A 17,083-nucleotide genomic window follows, 5' to 3' on the forward strand; every position below is an offset into this window, starting at 1 on the left:
GAACAACTCCTACAGAACACCTACTGAACGCTGGCAGAAGACCTCAGACTTCCCAAAAGGCAAGAAAATCCCCACGTACCTGGGTAGGGCAAAAGAAAAAAGAAAAAACAGAGACAAAAGTATAGGGACGGGACCTGCACCTCTGGGAGGACGCTGTGAAGGAGGAAACGTTTCCACACACTAGGAAGCCCCTTCACTGGCGGAGACGGGGTGTGCAGAGGAGAAGCTTCGGAGCCATGGAGGAGAGCGCAGCAACAGGGGTGCAGAGGGCAAACAGAGATTCCCACACAGAGGATTGGCGCCAACCAGCGCTCACCAGCCTGAGAGGATTCTCTGCTCACCCACCAGGGCGGGTGGGGGCTGGGAGCTGAGGCTCGGGCTTTGGAGGTCGGATCCCAGGGAGAGGACTGGGGTTGGCTGCATGAACAGAGCATGAAGGGGGCTAGTGCACCACAGCTAGCTGGGAGGAAGTCCGGGAAAAAGCCTGGACCTGCCTAAGAGGCAAGAGACCATTGTTTCGGGGTGCACGAGGAGAGGGGATTCAGAGCACCGCCTAAATGAGCTCCAGAGATGGGCGTGAGCCACGGCTATCAGCTCGGACCCCAGAGATTGGCATGAAATGCTAACGCTGCTGCTGCAGCCACCAAGAATCCTGTGTGCGAGCACAGGTCACTCTCCACACTGCCCCTCCCACCGGAAGCCTGCACAGCCTGCCACTGCCAGGGTCCCATGATCCAGGGACAACTTCCCTGGGAGAACACACGGCAAGCCTCAGGCTGCTGCAAAGTCACGCCGGCCTCTGCCGCCGCTGGCTCGGCCCCGCATTCCAATTATAACTACTGTACCCTTCCCTTCCCCCGGCCTGAGTGAGCCAGAGCTCCCTAATCAGCCACCGGTTTAACCCCGTCCTGTCTGGGTGGGGAACAAATGCCTGAGCTTGACCTACATGCAGAGGTGGGGCCAAAACCAAAGCTGAACCCCGGGAGCTGTGCAAACAAAGAAGAGAAAGGGAAATCTCTCCCAGCAGCCTCAGGAGCAGCGGATTAAATCTCCACAATCAACTTGACGTACCCTGCGTCTGTGGAATACCTGAATAGACAACAAAGCATCCCAAAATTGAGGCAGTGGACATTGGAACAACTGTAGACTTGGGGTTTGCTGTCTGCGGCTGACTAGTTACTGATCTTTATGTTTATCTTAGTATAGTTTTTAGCACTTATTATCATTGGTGGATTTGTTTATTGGTTTGGTTGCCCTCTTCTTTTTTTTAATTACTTTTTAATTTTTTTATTTTAATATTTTTTTTAATTTTTAAAAATTTTAATTGTTTTATATTATAATTTTTCTTTCTCTTTTTCTCCCTTTTCTTCTGAGCTGTGTGGCTGACAGGGTCTTCATGCTCTGGCCTGATGTCAGGCCTGAGTCTCTGAGGTGGGAGAGCCGAAATCAGAACATTGGACCACCAGAGACCTCTAGGCCCCACGTAATATCAATCAGTGAGAGCTCTCCAAGAGGTCTCTGTCTCAACGCTGAGACCCAGCTCCACCCAACGGCCAGCAAGCTCCAGTGCTGGACGTCCCATGCCAAACAACTAGCAAGACAGGAACACAACCCCACCCATTAGTAGAGAAGCTCCCTAAAATCATACTAAGTAGACAGACACCCCAAAACACAACACTGGACATAGCCCTGCCCACCAGAAAGACAAGATCCAGCCCCACCCACCAGAACACAGGCACCAGTCCCCTCCACCAGGAAGCCTACACAAACCACTGAATCAACCTTACCCACTGGGGGCAGACACCAAAAACAACAGGAACTACAAACCTGCAGCCTGTGTTAACCCTAAACACAGTAAGTTAAGCAAAATGGGAAGACAGAGAAATATGCAGCAGATGAAGGAACAAGGTAAAAACCCACCAGACCAAACAAATGAAGAGGAAATAGGCAGTCTACCCGAAAAAGAATTCAGAGTAATGACAGTAAAGATGATCCAAAATCTTGGAAAAAGAACAAAGAAAATACAAGAAACATTTAACAAGGACCTAGAAGAACTAAAGAGCAAACAAACAATGATGAACAACACAATAAATGAAATTAGAAATTCTCTAGAAGGAATCAATAGCAGAATAACTGAGGCAGAAGAACGGATAAGTGACATGGAAGATAAAACAGTGGAAATAACTATCACAGAGCAGAATAAAGAAAAAAGAATGAAAAGAATTGAGGACAGTCTCAGAGACCTCTGGGGCAACAGTAAATAAACCAACATTCGAATTATAGGGGTCCCAGAAGAAGAAGAGAAAAAGAAAGGGTCTGAGAAAATATTTGAAGAGATTATAGTTGAAAACTTCCCTAATATGGGAAAGGAAAGAGTCAATCAATTCCAGGAAGCGCAGAGTCCCATACAGGATAAATCTAAGGAGAAACACGCTGACAATTATTAATCAAACTATCAAAAATTAAATACAAAGAAAAAACATTAAAAGCAGCAAGGGAAAAACAACAAATAACATACAAGGGAATCCCCATAAGGTTAACAGTTGATCTTTCAGCAGAAACTCTGCAAGCCAGAAGGGAGTGGCAAGACATATTTAAAGTGATGAAAGGGAAAAAACTACAACCAAGATTACTCTACCCAGCAAGGATCTCATTCAGATTCAACAGAGAAATTAAAACCTTTACAGACTAGCAAAAGTTAAGAGAATTCAGCACCACCAAACCAGCTTTACAACAAATGCTAAAGGAACTTCTCTAGGCAGGAAACACAAGAGAAGGAAAAGACCTACAAAAACAAACCCAAAACAATTAGGAAAATGGTAATAGGAACATACATATCGATAATTACCTTAAATGTAAATGGATTAAATGCTCCAACCAAAAGACATAGACTGGCTGAATGGGTACAAAAACAAGACCCATATATATGCTGTCTACAAGAGACCCACTTCAGACCTAGGGACACAACAGACTGAAAGTGAGGGGATGGAAAAAGATATTCCCTGCAAATGGAAATCAAAAGAAAGCTGGAGTAGCAATTCTGATAAAACACAAAATAGACTTTAAAATAAAGACTATTACAAGAGACAAAGAAGGACACCACATAATGATCAAGGGATCAATCCAAGAAGAAGATATAACAATTGTAAATATTTATGCACCCAACATAGGAGCACCTCAATACATAAAGCAAATGCTAACAGCCATAAAAGGGGAAAAATCGACAGTAACACAATGATAGTAGGGGACTTTAACACCCCACTTTCACCAATGGACAGATCATCCAAAATGAAAGTAAATAAGGAAACACAAGCTTTAAATGATTTTAAACAAGATGGACTTAACATATTTATAGGATATTCCATCCAAAAACAACAGAATACACTTTCTTCTCAAGTGCTCATGGAACATTCTCCAGGATAGATCATACCTTGGGTCACAAATCAAGCCTTGGTAAACTTAAGAAAAGTGAAATCGTATCAAGTATCTTTTCTGACCACACTGCTATGAGACTAGATATCAATTACAGGAAAAACACTGTAAAAACTACAAACAAATGGAGGTTAAACAATACACTACTAAATAACCAAGAGATCACTGAAGAAATCAAAGAGGAAATTAAAAAATACCTAGAAACAAATGAAAATGAAAACACTACAACCCCAAACATTCAGGATGCAGCAAAAGCAGTTCTAAAAGGGAAGTTTATAGCAATACCATCCTACCTTAAGAAACAAGAAAAATCTCAAATAAACAACCTAACCTTATATCTAAAGCAATTAGAGAAAGAAGAACAAAAAACCCCCGAAGTTAGCAGAAGGAAAGAAATCATAAAGATCAGAGCAGAAAAAATGAAAAAGAAATGAAGGAAACAATAGCAAAGATCAATAAAACTAAAAGCTGGTTCTTCGAGAAGATGAACAAACTTGATAAACCACTAGCCAGACTCATCAGGAAAAAAAGGGAGAAGACTCAAATCAACAGAATTAGAAATGAAAAAGGAGAAGTAACAACTGACACTGCAGAAATACAAAGAATCATGTGGGATTACTACAAGCAACTATAGGCCAATAAAATGGACAACCTGGAAGAACTGGAGAAATTCTTAGGAAAGCACAACCTTCTGAGACTGAACCAGGAAGAAATAGAAAATATAAACAGATAAATCACAAGCACTGAAATTGAAACTATGGTTAAAAATCTTCCAAGAAACAAAAGCCCAGGACCAGATGCCTTCGCAGGTGAATTCTATCAAACATTTAGAGAAGAGCTAACACCTATCCTTCTCAAACTCTTCCAAAATATAGCAGAAAGAGGAACACTCCCAAACTCATTCACCTGGTCACCATCACCCTGATACCAAAACCAGACAAAGATGTCACAAAAAAGAAAACTACAGACCAATATCACTGATGAACATAGATGCAAAAATCCTCAACAAAATGCTAGCAAACAGAGTCCAACAGCACATTAAAAGGATCATACACCATGATCAAGTGAGGTTCATCCCAGGAATGCAAGGATTCTTCAATATACGCAAATCAATCAATGTGATACACCATATTAACAACCTGAAGGAGAAAAACCATATGATAATCTCAATAGATGCAGAAAAAGCTTTTGACAAAACTCAACACCCAACTATAGTAAAAACTCTCCAGAAAGTACGCATCGAGGAAACTTACATCAACATAATAAAGGCCATATATGACAAACCCACAGCCAACATCATTTTCAATGGTGAAAAACTGAAACCATTTCCACTAAGATCAGGAACAAGACAAGGTTGACCACTCTCAGCACTATTATTTAACATAGTGTTGGAAGTTTTAGCTACAGCAATCACAGAAGAAAAAGAAATAAAAGGAATCCAAATCGGAAAAGAAGAAGTAAAATTGTCATTGTTTGCAGATGACATGATACTATACATACAGAATCCTAAAGATGCTACCATAAAACTACTAGAGCTAATCAATGAATTTGGTAAAGTGGCAGGATACAAAATTAATGCACAGAAATCTCTTGCTTTTCTATACACTAATGATGAAAAATCTGAAAGAGAAATTAAGGAAACACTCCCATTTACCATTGCAACAAAAAGAATAAAATACCTAGGAATAAACCTACCAAGGGAGACAAAAGACCTGTATGCAGAAAACTATAAGACACTGATGAAAGAAATCAAAGATGATACAAACAGATAGAGAGATATACCATGTTCTTGGATTGGAAGAATGAACATTGTGAAAACGACTATACTTCCTAAAGCAATCTACAGATTCAATGCAACCCCTATCAAACTACCAATGTAATTTCTCACAGAACTAGAACAAAAAACTTCACAATTTGTATGGAAACACAAAAGATCCCGAGCAGCCAAAGCAATCTTGAGAAAGAAAAATGGAGCTGGAGGAATCAGGCTCCCGGACTTCAGACTATACTACAAAGCTACAGTAATCAAGACAGTATGGTACTGGCACAAAAACAGAAATATAGATCAATGGAACAGGATAGAAAGCCCAGAGATAAACCCACACACATATGGTCACCTTATCTTTGATAAAGGAGGCAAGAATATACAATGGAGAAAAGACAGCCTCTTCAATAAGTGGTGCTGGGAAAACTGGACAGTTACATGTAAAAGAATGAAATTAGAACACTCCCTAACACCATACACAAAAGTAAACTCAAAATGGATTAAAGACCTAAATGTAAGGCCAGACACTATCAGACTCTTAGAGGAAAACATAGGCAGAACACTCTTTGACATAAAACAGCAAGATCCTTTTTGACCCACCTCCTAGAGAAATGGAAATAAAAACAAAAATAAACAAATGGGACCTAATGAAACTTAAAACCTTTTGCACAGCAAAGGAAACCATAAACAAGATGAAAAGACAACCCTCAGAATGGGAGAAAGTATTTGTAAATGAAGCAACTGACAAAGGATTAATCTCCAAAATATACAAGCACCTCATGCAGTTCAATATCAAAAAAACAAACAACCCAATCTAAAAATGGGCAGAAGACCTAAATAGACATTTCTCCAAAGAAGATATACAGTTTGCCAACAAACACATGAAAGGATGCTCAACATCACTAATCATTAGAGAAATGCAAATCAAAACTACAATGAGGTATCACCTCACACCGGTCAGAATGGCCATCATCAAAAAATCTACAAACAATAAATGCTGGAGAGGGTGTGGAGAAAAGGAAACCCTCTTGCACTGTTGGTGGGAATGTAAATTGATACAGCCACTATGGAGAACAGTATGGAGGGGGCTTAAAAAACTAAAAATAGAACTACCATATGACCCAGCAATCCCACTACTGGGCATATACCCTGAGAAAACCATAATTCAAAAAGAGTCATGTACCACTATATTCATTGCAGCACTATTTACAATAGCCAGGACATGGAAGCAACCTAAGTGTCCATCAATAGATGAATAGATTAAGAAGATGTGGCACAAATATACAATGGAATATTACTCAGCCATAAAAAGAAATGAAATTGAGTTATTTGTAGTGAGGTGGATGGACATAGGGTCTGTCATACAGAGTGAAGTAAGTCAGAAAGAAAAAAACAAATACCATATGCTAACACATATATATGGAATCTAAAAAAAAAAAAAAGGAAAAAATGGTTCTGATGAACCATTCTCTATGCAGACTTAGAGAATGGACTTGAGGACACGGGGAGGGGGAAGGGTAAGCTGGGATGAATTGAGAGAGTATCATTGAAATATATACACTACCAAATATAAAATAGATAGCTAGTGGGAAGCAGCTGAATCACATGGGGAGATCAGCTCCGTGCTTTGTGACCACCTAGATGGGTGGGATAGGGAGGGTAGGAGGGAGATGCAAGAGGGAGGGGATATGGGGATATATGTACACATATAGCTGATTCACTTTGTTATACAGCAGAAACTAACACAACATTGTAAAGCAATTATACTCCAATAAAAATGTTAAAAAAAATTCTTAAATCTAAGAAACTGGAGTACAAAATTCATTTCTTCATTCATTTATTTATTTACTTAATGATTATTTATTGAAACACAATATTTATCATATGATGAGTAAAGATAACATATTTTGGTGTCCTTCAGTTTGAAATTATAATTTTCTCTTTCTTAATTGGCTTGTAGAAATGTGTTCTTAAGCAAAAACCATGTAGGAAAAATGAAGTATAGTGCATTTACTGTACGGACTTAAGTGTGGTTTATCTTACAAACTTCTCGGTAACAAATGTCAAAGTCATGTAACTATTTCATCTTATTCCTCAAATTTCCCATAAACCTTTTTTCCCTGCTATACCTTACTAGATCCAGAAAACTGAAACATAACAGCTTTCTCATTCTCTTAGTCTTCATTGCCGTGTTATCATGAAAACCCCATAAGAACTTACTGACTCAAGTATAAGTCTTTCAAAGCAGTATTTTCTCCATATTCCCCATTTATTGTTTATTTCCAAAGGACAGACATTTTATTATACTACACCTTTCCAATTTATCTGAACAACGGTCTAGACCTGTTGTCCTGTCAGCTCTCTCTCACGCACAACACAAAAATACTAAGACACACTGTGGGAAGTCCCTGAAGATGCTTGTTGGTTGATTGCATACACCTTTCCTTCACTCGTATTCTTTCCATTTCAGTTTTATGTATTTGATTTGGCCTTTCCCCCTGCTGCAAATTGGCTAGTCGTTCCTCACTGACATATTCACACATCATTTGCCAAAGAAAGACCCTCACATCCTATTACCCGTTTGAATGTGTCAGATATATGAAAAGGTCTACCTTCATCTTCATCCTCCAGTTGGGCTTTTGCCTCTCTTGAATACATGGCTCTTCGAAGTGTTTTCCTCTCTAAAGTTGTTTGGTCAGCTTCCATATCCTACAGGAAACACTGTGCTATCATTCAAGGAGTTCACAGCCACAGTCAAGTTCTACTTATCAATCAGTGACCCACACGTGCCAAGAACCAATTCTTAGTTACCTTTCTGGATCTTGGGCTCTTTGTTCACGCTACAGATGGATGGGCAACTCCTGTCACAGGAGTAATGCCTGAGGTTTGTGGAAAATGTCTCAGAGCTCAGAGGTGTAGGGCAGTAAGAAGCCAGGAAAAGTAGTAAAAAAAGTGATGGAGCTGACCCCAGGGGCAGGGGGACGCCTCCCCTAGCCTTAAAGCCTGGATCCACCATTGCTCTTTTATGTCACTTTCACGTACTCCTGTAATTTTTCTAACTAAAGTCATCTATGTTAACAAATATCTTCCTTGAAAAATGCATGTGTTTCTGGATCGGTTAAAGCACTATCAGTCATCCACTAATATTACGAATTATTAAATCGAGATGAATTTCTGACTGATTATCTCACTAAGGGAACGGCACAAAACAAAGGGACTTCAATAGAAATTGAAGAAAGGTGGGTAATTTTGAAGCAAATGGGAAAGGAGGGTATTCAGCTGCCTAGCAGTTTAGGAGAAAGCCCTGGGAAGGGAAGATAAGCAGAAAGAAGAGAAAAATGGCAAAAACAAACTTTGCAAATTTTTAAGGGTTGCTCCTGACTTGTCCTGTGCTGAGAAAGGGAAAAGCATTTTGTTTTCTCCAGTTCTCTGCTTCCAACACTCCGCCCCCTTGGCTTCGTAACTGGACGAGTAGCATCAGTTCAGTTATGCTGTGGGTTAAATCAGCTTCTGCAGGACAGTCTGGGAAACTAACCATCTCCCTGTTTCTGTGGGGAAACGCATTCTGAGTTCCAAATAACTGACCCACAGACTTTTCAAATCTATGGTAATTTGAGAGCTTCCTGTACATGCTGACATAAAAAAAAAAAAAATCACAGTTGTGACACTGATAAACCAATAATCTTTGGTGATCAGTCTCTAGATAGTGGTCCTGTTTTGTTTTTGTTTGTTTGGCCTCATACAACATGTGTGATTTAGGAGACTTGCTATTCTAGAAGGCTCTGTCGCTTCCAAGTTCTTGAATTAAAAAAAAGTAAAAGCGAAAGTGTCTCTTGAATAGTATTTTTTCAGAGACAATTTTACATTAGCTTTTTTTTTTGAATTTCTGAATTATATTTTATTTATTTTTTTATACATCAGGTTCTTATTAGTTATCTATTTTATACATATTAGTGTATATATGTCAATCCCAATCTCCCAATTCATCACATTTACATTAGCTTTTAATTGTGCCTAATGATATGAAAACCAACACTTGTACATGAGAGTAAATAAAACCCCAAATTAAAAAGGACCTGATCCTTTGTGCATAGCGTAACAAAATGAAATAAACCTGTACATGGAAAAACAGAAGATCTGGTTCTTGTTCAACTCACCAATCTGTGTGAACAAAAGATTTAACGTCTTGGGGACTTTAATCTTTAGTCATTTTTCTTATGAGTAAATACTCATATTAAGCTCATTTGAGGTTAAATATTTTAAATTGTGTTGATATCTGGATTAAGTAAATACAAATTTAGTTTCATTCATCCAATTAATATTTACTGAATGCCTGTGAAGGGTCAGGTCAAGGTGAGGGTTGGAGGCTGGGGGAAGAAATGTCCAAAGATGCTACTTTATTTTGCTTAATAACATTATGAAGACAATGGGTGATGCCATCCAAGATAGAATTTTTAATAACATTTAAATCAGCTAAAAGTGTTATAAACTTCTCCTTTTCATAGCTGCCATTTCTATCCTTTTAACATATTCTTTCCCCCTTAGCCCTTAACCCTTAAACTGACAGATCTGTCTAAAGCCCTGAGATGGGATGTTTTGTGAGTTCTTTAGTTTCACTCCCTTGTCCACTTGGTTGATCTGCTCTGGCTCTAAGCCAGCCTTTCTCAACCTACTGACGTTTTGGGTCAGAAAATTCTTTGTCATGGGGGCTGCCCTGTGCACTGTAGAATGTTTAACAGCACCCCTGTCCTCTACCCACTAGATGCCAGTAGCACCTGCTCCCCAACTGTGACAACTAAACATGTCTCTAGATGTTGCCAAATGTCCCCAAGAAGACAAAAGTGACCCTGGTTGAGAACCAGTGTTCTAGGCAAACACCCCATCCTGCCACAGAACATATTCAGAAGCTGTTTCTATGAAAACTTCCCCAAGGTGTTGCGGTCTTATTCCCCACAGTGTGACTCTCCCTGGCTTCAGATGAATTTCAGGCACCTGCCCTTCTCTGGGTGGCAGTAACCTCCCTCCAGCCCCAGGTGAGGATTCTGGGCAGGTGCATGGCTCATGCTGGCTTCTACTGGCCACTGGTTCACCCCGCAACTGGATTTGCCCTTTCCGCACCTTAACTTGCTCCATATCTCCCTCAGCTGATTTATAACCCTGTGATCTGTCTTTAATTACAGAGTTAGGCTATCTTGAGTGATCACTTCATTTCTAAACACAATGTAATGGACTTTCTTCCTGGCTTGCTCAATAATCAGTATTACTATAAAATCAAACCAAGAGCGTCCTCTCTCTCTCTCTCTGTCTTTTTCCAGATCTTCTTTCCAAAGTAAACCATAAATGGTCCACTCCTTAAGCTTACATCATTTTCTTTTGTCCCTGGCATCTAGACCACTGAAAAAATGTCATTTGGAGCCATCCCAGTAAGTTTACAATCAAGCACTCCACCGCATAATTCTTAAGTGGGCTCTTGCCAATTGTACATTGTCATATTTTGATGAATATCCTCATTTCAAAGGTTCTGTGATTTGTCCTAGCCTACTTAAAGACTTTTACATATATCTTTTCTTACATATTTTGAGAAGTTTGTAGTTTACTTTTGAGATCTTTGGCAAAGCTGCAGAAGACAGAGCAATCCCATGGTTTGTCTGACTTTTTATCTTCCTTTTGCTATTGAAACATAGATCATTTTTTCCTTTATGAAATAATACATTTTAATTTCTTGATATTTTCAGAAATTTGCTGATATAAGCATTTTCATTTTATAATGCTCATTCCTAGCCAGGACTACTGAATTCTAGACACTTCCTAGTCCCAACTCAAGAGAAAACATTTTGAAAATTTACTAATTCAATTTATAATTCACCTATCAACCATGAGTTGTTCTTCTTTTATCATACTCAGTCTGGTTTCCAACTCTGTTATCATTTCATTCAATGTTATATTTACATTATACTGGAATTACATTGGGTATAGACCTGGGTTCAAATTCAATTGGTACCACTTATTATATGTACTGTACAACTTTAGGCAAATTACTTAGCCTCTCTTAGCCTCAGTGTTCTCATTTGTAAGAATGAGATCATATTTTCTTTACTTATTTCTCATATTTTTTGCTTATTTTGTGAGAATTAACAGAGATCATGTAAAAAGGCTTTGTGGACTTTAAAAACTATGCAAATATAAAGCTTTATTGTTATTTCCTTCTGATTACCTTCCTTCACCCCCCAACTCTATCCCAGACATGCTTTACCACTATACCCACAGCTCATAGCTCTTTCTTCTTTCAAAATCATCTAAGATTTTGTTTTGCCCACAACCCTCCATTTGTAAATGGTGAATGAAAATACTCTCATATTACAGGTGAGGAAAATAAGACATACATAAGGAAAAATAAGATAAAATGAGGAAATAGCATGCTTGAGCAAGTAGTTTAAGTTTTAAACACACATATGATTGTAATATGCCTCCAATTCAAATAAAATTCCTCTAAAAGGCTGACAATACATCATCCGAAAGATATCACTAGAATTTTTTAGTTTCAAAGTAGTCTATCAATTAATGATATAGAAATATACAATTATTTCAGATTTCAGGTGAGGACTATTATATTATCAAACATTAAATGGTAATATTTCTCTAAAAGTTTTTTTAGTAATTATGCACTATATTTCTGACTCTTCTGAACTCAACTCTGAATGCTTCTGAACTCTGAGCAATTACCTTTTCTAGTTCTTGATCTTGCCGATTCATAAGTGTTTTCCAGTGTTCATAAAGCTCAACATCTTTGGTTTGAATGTCCTTCAAAGTTCCTTCTCTTAGAACACTTCCATCTTTCATGGCTATGATCTAAGGAAAGCACATATTAGAAGAATTGTGACAAAAATCCTTAATTGGCCAAGAGAATTATCTTTATCTCAGAAAGCATTTATATAACTGTAATATAAAAATTAATGAAATTTCTTTTAAACTCTTACCCAGTCAGCATGTGTTAGATATTGTAATTTGTGAGTCACAAGAACGAGTGTCCTCTTGTCATCTTGGAGAAATTTCAAAATCCCTTCCTGCATTAAGTGATCACTCAAGTGAATGTCCAAGGCAGAAAATGGATCATCCTACAACAAGTAAAATGGAGAGATGATGAAACATTTTTATATTCTCTTTGTAACTAAATCTTCCAGAAAGCAGAAATACAAATAACTAAAGGCAAATTATCTCACAAATCCTATTTATAATAAACAGACTCTGGATAACTTTAAATTACAAAAACGGTACTAAATTAAAAATGAAGCTTTTATTTTCTCTTTCACTTAAAAACTAATTTAAAAAGTAAATAACAGTATTCAAAGTAGTTTGAATTCTTATGTGTAGAATACCCCAGTTCAAAAACCAACATTACTCAACAACCTATAACAAAAAACCAAAACAAAGAATGAAATGATAATTGGAGTTTATCAATTGAATGAAATGATAATTGGAGTTTATCAATAGAGTTTAAATAATAAAAATAGGTGTAGACTCTAGACCAAGAGGGCAACATAGGAGGCTCCTGAATTTCTCTCCTACCATGGACACACCAAATATACAGCTACACATGGAGCAATTCCCTCTGAAAGAAATCCAGAAATTAGTTGAGTGATTCTGACACATTAAGCAACTGAGAAAATACATCAAAATAAGTAGGAAAGGCTGAGACACACTCTCGCCATAAACCCCACCCCTGGAAATTTCACAAATATGTGGAGATGAAACAACATGCTCCTGAACAACTAATGGGTCAAAGAAGAAATCAAAAGAGGAAATCAAAAACTATCTTGAGACAAATGAAAATGAAACACAACATATCAAAACTTATGGGATGCAGCAAAAGCAGTTCTAAAAGAATTTTATAGCAATAAATGCCTATATTAAGAAAAAAAGAAATACCTCAAATAAACAACTTAACTTTACACCTCAAAAAACTAGAAAAAAAGAACAAACTAAGCCCAAAGTTAGTAGAAGGAAGGAAATAACAAAGATCAGAGTGGAAATATATAAAATCCAGACTAACAAGACAACAGAAAAGATCAATGAAACTAGGAGCTGATTTTTTGCAAAGATAAACAAAATGGATAAACCTTTAGCTAGGTTCACCAAGAAAAAATGAGAGGATTCAAATAAAATTACAAATGAAAAAGGCAACATTACAATTCATACCACACAAATACAAGGGATCATAAGACTCCTATGAAAAATTATATACCTACAGACTGGACACCTAAATGACATGGATAAATTCCTAGAAACAAACACCTACAGAAGCTGAATCGTGAAGAATTAGAAAATCTGAACAGACCAATTACTGGTAAGGGAATTGAATCAGTAACCAAAAAACACCACCCAACAAACAAAAGTCCAGGAACAGATGGCTTCAGTGGTGAATTCAACAAAACATTTAAAGAAGAACTAATACCAATCCTTCTCAAACTTTTCCAAAAAACAGAAGAGGAAAGAACACTTCCAAACTTATTTTACAAAGCTAGCATAAAGACACCACAAGAAAAGAAAATTACAGATCAATGTCTCTGATGAACATAGATGCAAAAATTCTCAACAAAATATTAACAAACTGAATTCAACAGTCAATAAAATATTCAAACACCATGATCAAGTTGGATTTATTCCAGGGATGCAAGAATGGTTCAACATTTGCAAATCAACGTGATATACCACAATAACAAAATGAAGGATAAAAATCATATGATAAACTCAATAGATGCAGAAAAAGCATTTGACAAAGTTCAACATTCAATCAGGATAAAAATTCTGAATGAAGTAGGTATTGAGGGAACATACCTCAACATAATAAAGGTCATATATGACAAGCCCACAGCTAACATCATACTTAATGGTAAAAAGCTGAAAACTGTCCCTCTAAGATCAAGAACAATGCCAACTCTCACTACTTTTATTCAACATAGTACTGGAAGTCCTAGCCAGAGCAATTAGCCAAGAAAAAAGAAATAAAAGACATCCAAACGGGAAAGGAAGAAGTAAAACTATCTCTATTTGCAGATGACATTTTTCTATAGAAGACCCTAAAGATTTCACCAAAAAACTAACAGAACTAATGAACGAAGTCAATAAAGTTGCAGGATACAAAATCAATATACAAAAATCAGTTGCATTTCTATACACTAATAACAAACTATCAGAAAGAGAAATTAGGAAAACAACCCCATTTGTAATTGCATCAAAAAGAATAAAATGTCTAAGGAATAAACTTAACCAAGGAGGTAAAAGATCTGTGCACTGAAAACTCTAAGACACTGATGAAAGAAACTGAAGAAAATACAAATAAATGGAAAGATATCTTGTGCTCATGGATTAGAAAAATTAATATTGTTAAAATGTCCATACTATCGAAAATGTTCTAGAGGTTCAATGCAATCCCTATCAAAATTCCAATGACATTTTTCACAGAAATGAATCAAACAATTCCAAACTTTGTATAGAACCACAAAAGACCCCTAATATCCAAAGAAATCTTGAGAAAGAATAACAAAGCTGGAGGTATCATACTTCCTGATTTCAAGCTGTATTACAAAGCTATCATAAACAAAACAGTATCTTATTGGCATAAAAACAGACACATAGATCAATGGAACAGCACAGAGAGCCCAGAAATAAACTCATGCACATATGGTCAATTAATTTGTAACAAAGGGGCCAAGAATATACAATGGGGGAAGGATAGTCTCTTCGATAAATGGTGCTGGGAAAACTGGACAGCCACATGTAAAATAAATGAACCTGGACTACTGTCTTACATCACACATAAAAATCAGCTCAAAATGAATCAAAGACATGAACATAAGACCTGAAACCATAAAACTCCTAGAAGAAAACATAGTGGATAAGCTCCCTGACATTGGTCTTGGTAATGCTTTTTTAAGATTCTGATACCAAAAACAAAAGGAACAAATGCAAAAATAAACAAGTGAGACTACATCAAACTAAAAAGTTTTTGTACAGTAAAGGAAACCATCAACGAAATGAAAAGGCAACTTATGAAATGGGGTAAAATATTTGCAAATCATATATATGATAAGTGGTTAATATCCAAAATATATACAGAACTCATACAACTCAATAGCAAAAAGACCCCAACAATCCAATTTAAAAATGGTCAGAGGATCTGAATAGATATTTTTCCAAAGAAGACATACAAATGGCCAACAAGTACATGAAAAGATGCTCAATATCATTAATTATCTGGGAAATACAAATCAAACTATGAGATATCACCTCTCATCTGTTAGATAGGCTGTTATCAAAAAGACAAGAAATAACCAATGTTGGTGAGAATGTGGAGAAAAGGGAACTCTTGTGCATTGTTGTTGGAAATGTAAATTGGTGCAGCCACCATGGAAAAAAAGTATGGAGGTTCCTCAAATTTTTAAAAATAGAACTACCATATGATCCAGCAATTCCACTTCTGGGTATTTATTTAAAGGAAATGAAATCATTATCTCAATATTCATTAAGAACTTCCATGTTCATTATAGCATTATGTACAATAGCCAAGATATGGAAACAACCTAAATGTCCATCAATGGATGAATGGGTAAAGAAAATGTGAAATATTATTCATCCATAAAAAGGTAGGAAATTCTGCCATTTGTGATGGCATTATGCCAAGTAAAGTAAGTCAAACAGAGAAAAACAGATACTATATGCTCTCACTTATACGTGGAATCCAAAAAAAAAAACGTGAACTCATAAATTCAGAAAACAAATTGGTGTTTGCCAGAGGTGGGGGTGTGAGGTTAGGGAAAATGGGTGAAAGTGGTCAAAAGGTACAAACTTCCAGTTGTAAGATAAACATGTCCTCGGGATAGAATGTACAGCACTACGACTATAGTTAATAATACTGTGTTGCATATTTGAAAGTAGTTAACAGAGTAGATCTCTGACACTGGGCAATTTTTCAAACTCAGTCACTTCATCTGTAAAATGGGGATAATAAAGAGACCTGTTAGAGAGCACATAGGTTTGCTGCAAAGATCAAATAATGTTGTAAAAGTCTCTGTAAAATATTTAAAAAGCGTTATTTTATTATTATTTTCTTATAAATAAAGCTGTGGTGACTAACACTGTGCTAAACCCTTTAAAGCACCACAGTGAGAATTTAGTGACTTCCAGGAATCTCTTAATGAGGAAGAGTGCAGTGGTTAAGGACACAGGCTATGGAATTAGATCACCTGGGTTTGTATCCTTGCTTCACTATTACTATCTGTGTGACCTTGGATAAATTATCCCCCAAAGCCTCAACATTATCATTGTGTAAATAAAGGTAACATTAATAATAACAATGTCAAACCTAATAGGGTTATTGTGAGGATGAAGTGAGTTCATATACATAAAGTATTTAGAATCATGACTAGGTCATAAAAAGCCCTTAATAATGATTGCTATCATGTATATGCCATGGCTTCATTATGTGGCATCTTGGTGTTGCAGTAAAATGTAACCTTTTATATAACCTAATAATAATCTAGATTTGATGGATTGCTAATCATTTCTCACGATTCAGTTTGTGTATTAACATTCTGTGGAGATACTTTCTTTAAAGAGTGCAAGACAATTTGACAAATAGCCAAATCAATGAATGGTCAATTCTTCATTTTCAGTAATATATTATTTATTTTTATATACATATATACAGTTCTCACTAATATAGTCTTTCCTGTATTCAATGAATATGTTTTAGTAGTATAGTCTTTATGGACACATTTTTGGAAATAACCTCTTAAAAATATATTCACTGATACAGCACATTTATAGATGCTACAAAGCTTTAAAAATAACTAATATGTTTGATATATAATTAAGATATTTCACATG

The 17,083-nt window shown here is 36.7% G+C and overlaps 1 protein-coding gene across 9 annotated transcripts in view; it reads right to left on the bottom strand.

Moving 5' to 3' along the window:
* ABCC9 (ATP binding cassette subfamily C member 9) overlaps positions 1 to 17,083 on the bottom strand; it is a 142,541-nt gene that overhangs the window by 45,608 nt on the left and 79,850 nt on the right. For all 9 annotated transcript variants that reach the window (XM_036865706.1, XM_036865710.1, XM_036865707.1 and 6 more), the window contains 3 exons: positions 12,175 to 12,312; positions 11,921 to 12,046; positions 7,810 to 7,906 (listed from right to left, as the gene is read on the bottom strand). In XM_036865706.1, the coding sequence (XP_036721601.1) occupies positions 7,810 to 7,906; positions 11,921 to 12,046; positions 12,175 to 12,312 (361 nt within the window). The remainder of the gene's footprint in view (positions 1 to 7,809; positions 7,907 to 11,920; positions 12,047 to 12,174; positions 12,313 to 17,083) is intronic.

This window comes from Balaenoptera musculus, chromosome 10, assembly GCF_009873245.2.
Source record: "Balaenoptera musculus isolate JJ_BM4_2016_0621 chromosome 10, mBalMus1.pri.v3, whole genome shotgun sequence".
Taxonomy (NCBI): Eukaryota; Metazoa; Chordata; class Mammalia; order Artiodactyla; family Balaenopteridae; genus Balaenoptera; species Balaenoptera musculus.